The 13,557-nt window shown below is 49.1% G+C and overlaps 1 protein-coding gene across 1 annotated transcript in view; it reads left to right on the forward strand.

Annotated features, from left to right (window-relative positions):
- The first annotated feature begins 3,171 nt into the window (after window positions 1-3,171).
- Window positions 3,172-13,557, forward strand: part of PLXNA4 (plexin A4) — a 568,109-nt gene continuing 557,723 nt past the window's right edge. Inside the window, exons 1-2 of the mRNA XM_026648894.2 lie at window positions 3,172-3,201; window positions 5,523-5,705. Coding sequence (XP_026504679.1) covers window positions 3,172-3,201; window positions 5,523-5,705 — 213 coding nt within the window. The remainder of the gene's footprint in view (window positions 3,202-5,522; window positions 5,706-13,557) is intronic.

Below are 13,557 nucleotides of genomic sequence, written 5' to 3' on the forward strand. Positions count from 1 at the left end.
CTCTCTCCTGCCTGTGGGATCAGATGAGGTGGTGGAAAGAGGCGAGTCAGAACGGTAATCCCTCTGCTGAGATTCAAGTTCTTAGAGGCCCTGACAATCCCTAGCAAGAGCAGAGATGGGCACAAGCCACAGTTGGCCCAGCAAAGTCATTCTTTCCAGGAGGGCTTGGAGCTGTTTTTAATGGACTTAATCTAGGGACCATCACGGTCCTGCCAGAATCCTTCACTAAATCAAACTATTCTTCGCACATCCTCCTGATTTTCCGAAGCAAATGTACTGCTTGGCCAGCGTGTCCCATTGGCAGCTCTGGACACTGCAGTCCTCTGTTTATCCATCCACAGAATGGGGATGATGAAAACAGGCAGAGAGAGTATCCCCAAGTGTCCTGCCAATGTCCCTCGGCCCTGAACTGGAGAGGGAGCTGCTAGGGCTTAGAGAACAGCCCTGCCCCCTTGTTAATTGAATGCGGAACTGCCAACTATTTCACGTGACAGTATTTCAGATCTATAGAACACCTTGGGTATAAGTGGTCCCCAGGGGGGGGCGGCAGGCCGGGCCAGTCCTCATGGGGGGGTGGGGAAGAAGCGCCACCCAGCCCTGCCCCACCCCCAGCTCTGCTCTGGCCCCACCTACAGCTGCAGCCCCAGCTCCCGACCCTGTGCTTGACCCCATCCCCAGCTGCGGAGTGGCTCCACACCTGGCTGGGGGTCCAGCTGCCAGTCCCCAGCATGGTCTGGCTCTGCTCCTGCCCTCAGCCCTGCCACGTGTCTGTTCCCAGCCTCTTCCCCAGCCTTAGCCCCTGGCAAGGGCGGCATTCCCAGCCTGAGGTCTAAACTGCGGGCGGGGTCAGGGATGGAGCCGCACCCGGCCACGGGCCTGGCTGCCAGTCCCCACCATGGCCTGGCTCTGCTCCTGCCCTGCCCTCAGCCTCGGTCCCTGGCTGCAGCTCCGGCCCCAGCCCCACCCTCAGCTGTGGCCCCAGTCCCCTTATCCCTGTCTGTGTCACAGCTCACCCAACCCGAGCCACGGCCCTGCTCCTGGCCCTGGCTCCAGGGAGGGCTGGGGGATGTGGACGGGGGAAGTGGGGTGTGTGACCCTCAAAATTTGGGGACCACTGCTCTAATAGCACCTTACAAATTAATCTGTCCTCAGAATACACCAGGGAGGGAGGGTTCTATTATTATCCCCATTTTACACGTGGGGAACTGAGGCAGAAAGAGATTAAGTGACTTGCCACAGGTCACACAGTTTGTGTCCGAGCCAGGAATTGAACCCCAATTTCCTAGTGTCCAGTCCTATGTCTCAGTCACACAACTGGCTTCAGCTCATAATACGATTTTCTAGGCTGGATTCGAACTGACACAGTGAGTGAGAGGGGGCAAAACACTGATTCTATTCCCGTTCCCTGGGTATTTCCTTTTGCATCTTTCAGATGTCCTAATTCGGCCAACAGCCATCTTGGAACATCTGGCATTCCTGGTGCATTAATGTACTAGCTGCATTTTTTGTTCTTAAAAGTAGTTAATACAAAATGGTCTAGCTGAGAAGGCTCTGGAGAATTTAGCCCGGCTACTCTATATTGCCTTTAGGAGTGTCTGGAATTGAAAACAAACCTGTACTTGCAGCTCCTGACCTCCCCAGCATAAATCTGAACTTACTTTAATGTTTCTCCTGACTAAAGGAGGCGGGTATATTGCTGTCTTAGCTGTGTATAAGATATAAACACTATAGCTGAGAGCCACAACTGCAAGGGGCTAGGTAGTGGTATAGATAGGGGACTTTTTTGTATCTCTGCAGTCGATCTTGGAGACAGAATCATATTAGCTGAAAATCATTACCATGTGGTGTGTCTTACTTGCTAGCCTCCGTTCACTTTCGGACCTAGAGGACAGTTGCCTGCATAGCAAAGAGTATTCCTATTATTGCCTTATTGGCAATTGCGTCCGAGAAAGTGATTGAATGATCCATGAAGACTGAACTAGACATGGTCCGGCAGGGTTAGAGAATGTTGTGGGGGACCCTGGTCCTGCAGCTGCCTCTTCTGAGGATGATAGCAGGCACTTCACTCTTGAAAAGTACCATGAGCACCAGGCTGTGTTGCTTGTAAAAGCTTGGATGAAATCAACAGGTTTTCGCCTTTTGTTTTGCATCTAAAATGGACAAAATTGTGACATCGATCTGATTTCAATGCAAAACGCAAGTTCATTTGGAGCCAGGTCCAGTCTCAACCAGAAGAAATAAGTCATGGTGATCAGAGGTAAATCTCCACTTATCTGGAGATGTTTTCAAGAACTGCTGGCTGAGCTAGTGCTCAGTGCAGGAATCACTGGGTGAGACTTTACAGCCTGCATCATGCAAGAGGGCAGACGAGATGGTCACAATGGTCCCTTCTGCCCGTAAGCTCTTTCAGCCAGACTGGTCAGTGTTTGCTGCAGTTAAGTGAGTGGAGTACGCGGGTAGATAGTTATACCAGGGATGCCTTGACCTCATGTCTAAGGATCACATGCCAACCAGCCTTCGCCTCTCCGTGCTTGCCTGCTGCCAGCCCTGATGTTTTGGGTGGGGTTTCATATCCTGGATCCAGGGTGAAGTGTCTTGGTTCCCATTAATGAAAAGCATCTTTTTAGTGGCGAAATAGGTTCCCCCTTTTTTCTTCAAAGCCATGAGAAGAAATAGGGGATTTTTTTTTCACACCAATAGGATGGGACTTCTTCATTTCCCTCTCTGTCTGTCTGACAAGTGGATCAGGCTAAATGTGGGCCTGGTTTTGTTACACATGTGAAACATCAATCACGTTAACTGCAAGGTTCGCTAAGGGTTCTGGTCGAACTGGGCCTGATTGCAAGTGAATTTTGGTGCAATTTACTCATCCTAGAACATAAGAACAGCCATTCTACCTCAGACCAACGGTCCATGTAGCTTGCTGTCCTGTCTCTGACAATGGCCAGTACCAGATGCTTCAGAGAGAAACCCAGTAGCAGACAGCTATTGAATAATCAACTCATAGTTTGTTTCTTCCTGACCCCATGCAGTTAGTGGTTGACTGAGTCTCTGAAGCATGATTATTTATATCCCATTTATATTTTTTTATCCTATCTAATGTAACTGTTGATGTTCCCATCCATATAAATATTCGAACTTTGTTCAAATACTACTAGGGTCTTGGTCCCAATGGTATTTAGCTTCACTGAGTTCTACAGGGTAATCACTGTGTACAATTCTGTTACACAAAGGATGAATTTGGCCTTTGGAGTTTGGCCCCATACCTTTTATGCTAAATTGTCTACTGGCGTGTAAACTCATAGCACCCAAACTGTGACTCATGGAGTCCTAAGATTTGATCCATAGTTGCTCTCTGAGTTGATGTTTTAACTCCGGAGGTGCAGTCCCCAGAGATTAATGATTCTAACAGGCTAGAGCTCAGGTCTTGCTGTTCTTTTCGAATAGCTCTTTAAATGCTTTGGGGGGGCTTTGTATGTTTATTACTATTTTTAGGACACATTACTCTCCTGTTCAATAAAACCATCTGCAATTATTCCCTGTAATTGCCAGGTGAGGACAAAGCTGATCAACTGCAGGCTTTTATTGCTAGGGAACTCAAGCAAGAGCAGTAATTTCTAGCCATGTGTCAAGGAAGATATGAGCAAATATAAAGCAAATATAACAGTAATGCTCATGATCGTTTATTATTGATCTAAGAAAATTAGATAGACATTCTGTGCACTTATTTAATTAACACTTATAGGCCTCAATCCAGCAAAGCATTTAAGCACATGCTTAAGTGCTTTGATGAATCATGTTCATAGAACCTATTGCCTTGGCAAATGTGCTATTATACACCACACTCTGGCCATCTAGGGCTGCTTCCTTGTCACCACCTAGCGTGCCGTGACCAACTGGAATGTCGCAACACCAGCACTGATAGAACTGCAAAAGCACGTATTGCTGCTACTAGAGCTAAAGGAGAGAACCTCTGTTAACAGGGTAGGGTCTCCTAACATCCAGTCTAATGCCCTCCTCACCAAACCGTGTTGCCTAAAGCTAGGTAGAAGAGATGTTTTTGCCAATGCCGTCTGCTGCAGCGAATACATTGCCTATTGATCTTCTAGGAAGCACCATCAAAGAAACCTAACCATATGCTAAACCAAATGCATTCACAGCTTCCACCATATTCTGATGGCCGTCCACTTTGGGCTCTCGTGGACCAAGTTCCAACTATGAAGGTCCTCTGTGCCAATCCTGAGGCATTCAAGTCCAGAAAGAGACAGTAGTAGCCCAGCAGATCGTAGTGGTTGTGAAGGTGTATAAGCGGGCAGGGCAGTTTTTCAGGTTGTTAGGGCTTTACCAGATGTCTTCAGCACTTGGAAAGAAAGAGAGAGCCACTACAGCGCTCCAGTTACAGAACTTGTCCTCCATGGGCCCAAAGTGCTTTACAGACACTTAATGAGTTAATCCTCCTCAAAATCCCCCTTTGAGGTGGGTAGGTGTTAGTGACCTCCATTTTACAGAAGGGAAACTGAGACCCAGAGAGGTTAGCTGACTTGACCAAGCTCGCATTGTATGATTGGGGGACCGGGAATAGAACCCAGGAGTCCTGACTCTGATTCCCTTAGAGATACAAGGTGGGTGAGGTAATATCTTTTAGTGGAACAGCTTCTGCTGGTGAGCGAGACAAGTGTCTGAGCCACACAGAGCCCTTCTTCAGGTCTGGGAAATGACTCCCTTGTGATTTATGTGCATTTCAGACACAAACTGGGAATATTTAAGCTGAGATTCTTAACAGACCATGGGCTTGGTTGTTAGGTCATGAATGATAAACTAATAGGCAAAAGGATGAGGTGATGTGGTCCAGCGGGTAGGGCACTGCACTAGGATTCAGGAGGCCCTGGGTTTTATGCATGACTCTACCACTGACTTGCTGTGTGACAGTGGGCTAGTTGCCTTCCCAAAAGTGGGGGAGGGGGAGCAGAGCCCCCCACCCCTGGCCAAGCCGGAAGCTGAAGCTGGGCCGGGAAGCCACGACCCTCCACCTGCTCAGGATGGGGGTGGGGGGCCCAAAAGCAGCCTGTGTCCCCACCTCTGGGGCCCCCGCCCAGGGCAGGTGGAGGGTCCGAGGTTCCCCATAGCTGTCCGTGTGGTTCTTATCCCCACCCGCTCCGGTTGGGGGTGGGACCTCGGAGCCGCAGCCCAGCCATGGTAAGAGCTGCGCGGGCAGCTGTGGAGAGCCGGGGTCCCTCCACTTGCCCTGGGCGGGGAGCCTGGGGCTGCTCTCAGGGTCAGGTGGATGGTCCATGGCTCCCCAAAACTGCTGGGCTCCAGCTGCCCCCGTTCCAGCATCCCTGGCTGTTTGTCTTGTCTCTTTAGATTGTAAGCTCTTTAGGCCAGGGAATGTCTCTTACTGTGTTTGTAGAGCATCTGGTATGGGGCCCTGATCTTGGCTGGGGCCCCCTAGGTACTCCTGTATTATTAATCCATGTTCAGTGGCCTCATGCTCTCTCTCCTCCTCCCCCTTCTGTTCACAGCTGTTAACAATTGATGACAATTTCTGCGGCCTGGATATGAATGCCCCTCTGGGAGTATCGGAGATGGTGCGAGGTCTCCCCATCTTCACCGAAGACGGGGACAGGATGACCTCCGTGATCGCCTACGTCTACAAGAACCACTCACTAGCGTTCGTGGGCACCAAAAGTGGCAAGATGAAAAAGGTAGGCCTGGCCCAGCGTGGCCTTCCTAAGTCAATGCTGCTAGTTGCCTTGGAGACTGGCTGCATCGAGATGAGTGGGGAGCATTTTATAGCCCTGGTGCACGGTTACCTATTTTGTGAGTTGAATTGTATTGGTTGATTGCACTTCAGCTCTGAGGGATTAGGCTGACCTGACTGAGGGGACAAGTCTTCTCCTAACGTTGCACCTTCCAGAAGATGTGTGGCCATGGGTCTAGCCACCTTCAGACTTTGGTGTAGCGTAGATCCAAGTACAAACTTTTTCAGCTCAGACTGTCTAATTAAATGGCTGATCACAGGGTGTCTGTGTGCGCTGTGGAGGAAGAACTTACTGGCTTTGTGGGTTATTAAGAAATATGACTCATACTTTGGAGATGTTCCTTTAGAGCGATGTGACCAGACATGCTTTTACCACAAACCTAGCATGGAAGTTAGTGGTTGCTTTATCTGGGTAAGGCTGAGTGTGTGTGTATGCAAAGGGAGAAGGATTTCTATGAAAGAAGAGCTGTGTTTGAAAGGTAATAAGCATTGTGTTTACTGGGTAACCATGGTCGACTCCATATAAATAAATACTCTTTTTATGGTATCTGGGCTTAAGTCCCTCTCAAAGTTACTAGGTACCCTCCAAATGAACTGTACATGTCCATGGCTTAGCTATAGCTTTGTATTGTAACAGCTGCTGTCATTTATTATATGGGGCACTAGTGTTTATCTTCGGAAGCTAAAGCCAAGACTGAAAGACTTTTACCAGTGGTTTTGGCAGGTGTTTTATTCTTAAGCTACTAAGAGCCATTAAAGGTAACCTTCCAATGCTAAAAATGGGCTCTGTGCCCCCTTTTAGAGCCCTGTATGATGCAGGAACAGCGTGGCAGTGTTTGCCTGAGTAACCGCAGCAGGAACATCCTCTGGCTCTAAGTGGTGTGCATCGTTACCACGTCAGAATATAGAGGTGTGGGAGTGGCTCTCTAGAGTGGAGAACTAGGATGTGTACTGAGCAGTCCCCATGGAGGAGCCTTGGAAGCTGCCAATCTTGGGAAGAAGACTTGGGCTGGATTTTGTGTTGTTTCATTTTGAATTCCCTTTGTTAATAAAAGTTAAACCCCAAGAGTGTGTGTGTGTGGGGGGAGCGGGTTGTGTGTGTGTGTGTGGGGGGGGGTTAACTGGTGACCTGTTACAACTTGTGTGGACTGTGTATGGAGCAGGGTGAGGGAAGTCACTTGGTCACAGGTATCTTCTGCTTGCTTTTTATCTTAGAAATATCAGGTATGTCAAGTCTGGTCCAGCCTTCCCTGTTCACGTGGAGGTCTGCCCTGGAGGACCAAGATATGTTCATTGGGAACTGTTTCAGTCCTTAATTAAAGGGGGAGCGGGGTAGGGCTGTTGAATGGTCAATAAGAGGTGGTTTTTTTTTTTTAACTGCTGTGTGTTCAGACATGGGTGAAATGGGCTCAACCCAAACAAGCTAAGTCGTTTGTAAACCATTTGAGTAAAAATCATTTTCCCCGCCACCATTTAATTACTTTTCACTTCCCTGTTATCCGTGATGTCATCGTAACCTGGCTAATTCTCCAACAGCCTATAGTGTCTGCTAGGAAAAAATAAGGGAGATGAGATCTGAATTACAAATGTTTAAAAAAAAAAAAATTAGGCTGCACCCCCAACACTTTCATACCTTCTTTATGTATCATAAGATGCAAAATAAGGCACAAGCTCTCTCCTTTTCCCCCTCCTTTGCACGTCATTTTACAGACTCTAGGAACTGATCTTTCTGTTGGGAGCATAGAAAACCCGGGCATACCGGCTGGGAAGGCTTTTATTTTTACAGTGTGTGGCAGAGACCAGGGGCATCCTTTTAGGGTAAAGAATCAGAGGAGGGAAGCTGAGCTGCTGACGGGAACCTTGGAGAGCTGCCTTTTGTTCCATGTTTACTAAATGTGAATAATGTTCTGCAGACTGTAGCTAACAGGGAATGGACGTGAGAGCAGTGCGGGAGCACAGGGGCTGGGATCAGCAGTCAGCCAACCAAGTGTCTTTTTGAGAGGCAGCTTTTCCCATGCAGTGGGCCAGCAAATCTGGGGTACCCATTCCCTGCAGAAATCTCTCTCATTCCATCATCCCTCTTGCTAGGAGAACAGGATGCGACTCCCAGCAATGCGACTCCTGGTCCGCCTAGAAGGATGGCCAGTGAGCAACCGCTCCGAGCTTAGAACACCAGCTTCCCTCCCCTTCCAAATCCCACGCATCCTGGGAAATTTAAAGGGCCGGTCCGACGCTCAGACATTGCTTCCCTCGCATTGCAGGCGCATGGCCTTGCCACTAGGTCTGCTCAAGAGCCTCGGATTTTCACCTGGGACTAACTGGCGCCTGCTTTTTGGGGCTTCACAGTTGGTTTGGTCTCGTCACCCTGGAAGTCTTGTTCAATAGCGGGGGAAGAGGAGTGGCCGAGAGAGCTGGTTCCAGCTCTCCCCATCGATGCTGCTGCTGCTGCTAATCCATCCAATTAGCATAGAGTTTGATTTGGGGTTAGAGAAATAACTCCTATGGGCAAATCAGTCTCTGAAATAACCTGTGTAGGCTCAGATGAACCTATGGACCAAGGCCAAGGCTCTCCCAGTGCCTGTCTCCCAATGGATCCTAGCAACAATGGTATTTTACTGCTCCCCCCCACCCTCCAGACAGCTGGTGTAATGTAACCGGCAGGGCCATACCTGGTGATCCATTTCTGGGTCAGCCAGATTGGGTGAGCAATATTGCATAAGGGATGGAGTTCTAATACACTTGTTTGCCTTAAAGGTACAGGATCTGTTTACTTCTTGATACTGAAAGGTTTGCTGCAAGTAATTAGCAGACCGTTTTGGAGAAACCCTGTTTCTCCGCAGTTAAGAATGTACTGGTTTTTGTGTGTATTTGTGTTTGTTTTTATATAAACGATACAGATCATATCTCAGGTTCTCAAGACGCACCATTTGTGGAAGCCCTGCAAACTACCCAGTCATAAAGCAATATCAGTTGGTTGATATACAAATGTTATATCCGTCAAAGGAATTTTCCAGTGACAGACAATTGAAGTAAAATATTGTGCTTTACAAGAACACATCATTAGAATGAAAACTAGCCGCGTATCGAGAGTCTGGCCACGTAACCAAGACAACAAAGAAGAAAGAAAAGGGAAAACCAAGCTACAGATGGAGTGGAAAAAGAGTGAATGAAACAGAACGAAGAGATAAAAAGGACAAAAAGCAAAGTGGTCTAGAGGGAAAATCCCCCATGGCACAAGCACATGTTAGAAACTGGAAATGTTAATTGAAAGGTTTGGTGAAGGCTGGTGTCATTTATGAGCTGAGTGGAGGGTTGGTTCAGTGGTTAGAGACTTGGGAGACCCAGATTCAATTCCCTGCTCTGCCACAGACTTGGTGTGACCTTGGGGAAATCACTTCGCCTTTCTGGGCTTCAGTTTCCCATCTGTAAAATGGGGATAACACTTACCTTGCACAGAGGAGTGCTGTAAGGACAGGGCCGGTTCTAGGATTTTTGCCGCCCCAAGCAAAAAACATTTTGGCCGCCCCCCCTTTATTTTCATGGCCCCTGGCCCCACCCCAACCCCCCCCCCTCCCCCAACCCCCCCCCCCCCCCCCCCCCCCGGGGCGCCCCCCTTTCCCCCCCCCCCCCCCATTGCTTCCTGCGGGGCCCTCCCGCCCTAGCTCGCCTCCACTCTGCCTGCTCCGCCTGGCAAGCCTGGAAGGGAGGGGGGAGAAGCGGAGAGGCGGCGGCACGCTAAGGGGAGCAGGCGGAGGTGGAGCGGAGGCGAGCTGGGGCGGCAGGGGCACTTTTTCCCCATGCCCCGGAGTTGGCGCCTATGATGGCCGGCGCCAGAATGCCGCCCCTAGAAATGTGCCACCCCAAACACCTGCTTGTTTTGCTGGTGCCTGGAGCCGGCCCTGTGTAAGGATGAATACATTTAAGATTGTGAGGTGCTTAGATATATGGTACTGGTGGCCTTATAAATTCCCTACATTGGTTTTATATCTCTTCCAAAGACACATAATCTAAGTCCTGATCACCTGTGGTCACTAAAACTCTGTGTGGGCCCTAGAATTGTGGATAGATCAATCTATAGACTGCAAGGAAGCCGTGTCCAAGCTGCAAATCAACTAGGCCCTAGTGTTAGGGAAGGGCAGATGACCATGCAAAGCAGAGTGGAGGTTCTATGTGTGTGTGGGGTTGAGGTTTGGCCTAGAGAGAGGGCTGCATCAGTTCAACCCTGCAGGGAGTGATTTCCACCCAACTCTCTCAACAGGGCTGTGCTGTAACCAGGCGCCATAGCTGTGTAGGGGGAGGAATGGATTTATTTATTCAACAACATTTTACCAAGATAAATAGCTCTTGGAGACGGGAAAACAGCAGAGGAGCAAGTGTGGTAATGGTGGCTGTGCGTGGGTTTGTGTAATTGGGCAGCACGGCTGCAGAATACTAAAGCACTCGTGTAAGGCGGGAGAATTTTTTTTTCTTTTCATCCCTTATTCCACCTGTGTCCAAAGAAACTGAGCAAATAAAGGAGCTCCAGGTTTGTCATGTGGAGATGGTGAGTTCCCATTAATTGCAGGTAAACACAATGATCCTTTACTATTTATCCATGCGATTGGGTTTCTGAATATGCAGCTGATGATGAGCTGATTTTGATGTTCCCTGGAGGACACTTGGTTGCTGACGTCTCCATGCAAGGTGTCAGCAGAGAAACCAACTTTTCTCCTTCCTTCTGCTTTGAGGGAGTTTGATTTGTGAAAGTTTATTTATTGTTTTTAAATGTTTGGTGACTGGACTTGACTGCAATGCAAAATAACAGTGTGACGTCTCCCACATCTGCTGAGAGGTCATCTCCTCCCAGCTTCTGACCTCAGCTGGAGTCTGAGAATTATTCTACCTTCTGGTGATGGAGCTGGAAGATACATCCCTCTCTATTATATTTATTGATATCTCTGAAAGTTCTCTTCATCCTCCAAACATGTAGAGCCATATTATGAAAGATGTGTAACCCTGTAAGAGTTTATGGTTCTCTAGATTAATGTAGTTCCATCTCCATGGCCCATATGCTTCAGAAGAGTGGTTCAGTCTCTGTGGCCCATCCAGTCCTTGACACCTGTGCTGAATCTGCCAACAAAAGAGCCCAATTAGTGCAGTGGTGGAGTTTACGTGGGCGACTGCTTACTGGGAACTGGAGTGAGACCCACTAATTTGGTCCATGTAAGCCTCTTAAAAGCCACAGATGGTAATGACATTTGGTTGCTACCATCATGGGATGTACTCCAGCATGATCTAAAGGTGAGAGGCACTTGGATACCAGGGCGATGGGTGCAATATAAGGACCTAGATAGATAGGCTTGTGTGTCCCATTACCAGACCCCTGTGGCATCCAGTTCCACTTCCTCTTTCTGTTTCAGCATCTGAGGACAGGCCCATTTCTTTACTATCCGTAATCTCCTCTGAAGTGGAGGTGGGGTTGCGTGGGAAGAGGGTTTTCCCCCATGGGCGGTGCCCGATATATCCTGCAATTCCATGGTTGCAGAAATTGTTGTGGAATCAGTTCCTTGCCATTTCGGAATCTAATCTACAAACCAAGGGGCTGATGCTTGGCGCCAAACTAGCACATGTGACACTTGTTTTGGACATCTGCTGAGTGCCCAGTCAGTGCAAGTTACCACTCCCACCCAGCGTGTAACACAACACCATCATTTACATCACTGCGCTGCTTAGACCCCTGGCCCTTCCAGCTGCAGCCTGTGTGTGCAACATACTGCAAAGCTCTCAAAGTTCCTCACGGTGCCTAGGACAGCAGAAAAACTCCTTTCCATCCACTGTGAAGGATTTACAGTTCCCAGCAAGAACCGGATTTGAAAGAAGCTATTTGCTTGTTCTGGCACAGAGCATCACCTGGCTCCCTTGAAGCCCCCCTAGCTATTAAACCATCCAGCCATCAAGGTGCTGAGAGGTTGTATTTGCTGAGCACTTCCTTGACTTGTTTTCTCTCTTGTGTGCATTACGTGCTGCTGTTCTCCCCCCCGCCCCCCAGGCTCTGATTCAGAAGTGCCTTGGCGTGTCATGGGAGATGGGGTCTTGGAGCCATGCAATGAGACTTGCAAATGACAATATAACTCCCCTAGAGCCAATCTGTACTTCAAAGTCTAGGGGCAATTGGTTGCTGCTGCTCCCAAGTGTTTTGTGTTGGCAGTGCTGCACCATGCCTTTTCACTTAAAAACCCAGCAGCCCAACAGAACCATCAGAATCAGAGACCGCTGGCTGTGAGAGAAGCAGGGGCCATGTGATAGTGCATCAAGGGCTTTCCCATGGTAAACTGCAGTCTGAACTCAACTGATTTAACTCCAAAGCAGCCAAAGTTGTCACAAGGTTAACCCATGGGGCAGGCTCTTCCTGGTAAGGCGGGGCAGGATGCCATGCCATGTAGGGTGCTGCTTTGGAGGCAGCCGGAACGCTATGCCGTGAGGGCTCTTCTCAGGTTGGAGAGGACAGTTGGCCATGCCCTGCGGTGGGCTCTTTTGCTGGCCACGGGGGGGTGCTGCACCCGACAGACCTCTGTGGGCCATGCACTGAAGGATGCCATGATTTGCAGCAATGCTTCAGTTTCCCTTGGGCAGGGGGGGTTCTATGTGCTGCAGCACGTGCTACGCCGCGGGTGCCGGGGGGTATGCAGGCTGTTGGGGGGATAGGCTGCTCCTTGTGGTGTGTGAGTCGCCTACTGTGGATAACCATGCACTGCCCTCCTACTGTTAAACCGCAGGATACCGTGGGGCAGTGGGACCAAAGAACCACCGAGGCACCAATGGTCTCTGCATTGCCGTCTTCTCCCACCCAAAAATCCTTCTCCTCTCATTTGTTACTTGACGGGATAATAAGTAATCAGCTTATTTCTTCCTCTGCCCCTCCAGCTTGCCAGTGATGACAAAGTGGGGCTCTTTAGCTGTCCAATCCTCCATCTAGCGCCCAGCTAGACGGCCCAGCCAAAAATGGTGAACTCGTGTTTTATTTTTTTTCTCCCTGGCTGGCTAGCTCTTTTAGTGCCTCTTGCGTCTGTCTTTCACTTGATTGCCTCTTGCCGGCTGACCCCGCTTACGGGGAGTTGGGTTAAGTGCGGTTCTCCTAATTCATTCTGCTTTAATTTAATCTTTTGAAAGAATTTTATCAAAAGAAGGAACCTCTTTTCTCCCCCTCCTTATTTCATGGGCTAGTTTAATGCACAGTCTCTGGGTTTATTTTTCTATTTCCCCCTATCTCCAGATAGGCCGTCATTTGCATAGTTGATTAAGCTTCTTACGTTATCAGGAAGCTAGTTGGAATAACAGCCAGTCCCCGATAAGGCACTGCACATCCATCTCTCTTTCACCATGAGCCACATTATTTCCCCCCCCCCCCATCACCCCCATTTGCCTGGGGTAGCTGTTTCCTGTGTCACTGCCACTCCTGCCTTGAGTTTTTCCTCTCTTTGATCTGGCTGCGGATCTCTGGTCCAAGCTGTAGTTGGGTGTGGTTGTCAAAGCGTGGCAGCCCATTCTTAGAGGTGGGAGTGAGCTGATTGCTGGTGTTCAGACTGACAGCCTTGGAGACCAAGGGCCTGATTCAAGAACTGAAATGACACCGGTGTAAATCTGGAGTCACTCCCGCCATCCAAGTGAACAAAACTCGTCCGAGAGCAGGATCTGGCTGCGTAAGTTCTCTTCCTTGGGGGGAGGGGGAAGCAATAAAAAGCCCCCCGCAATCCTTGACTGCCTCATGCCTCCATTGGAGGAGTCACCTCTGGAGTATTTGTGTGTTGCCAGAAGGT

This window comes from Terrapene carolina, unplaced genomic scaffold (assembly GCF_002925995.2).
Source record: "Terrapene carolina triunguis isolate 2854851 unplaced genomic scaffold, T_m_triunguis-2.0 Scaffold68, whole genome shotgun sequence".
NCBI lineage: Eukaryota > Metazoa > Chordata > Testudines > Emydidae > Terrapene > Terrapene triunguis.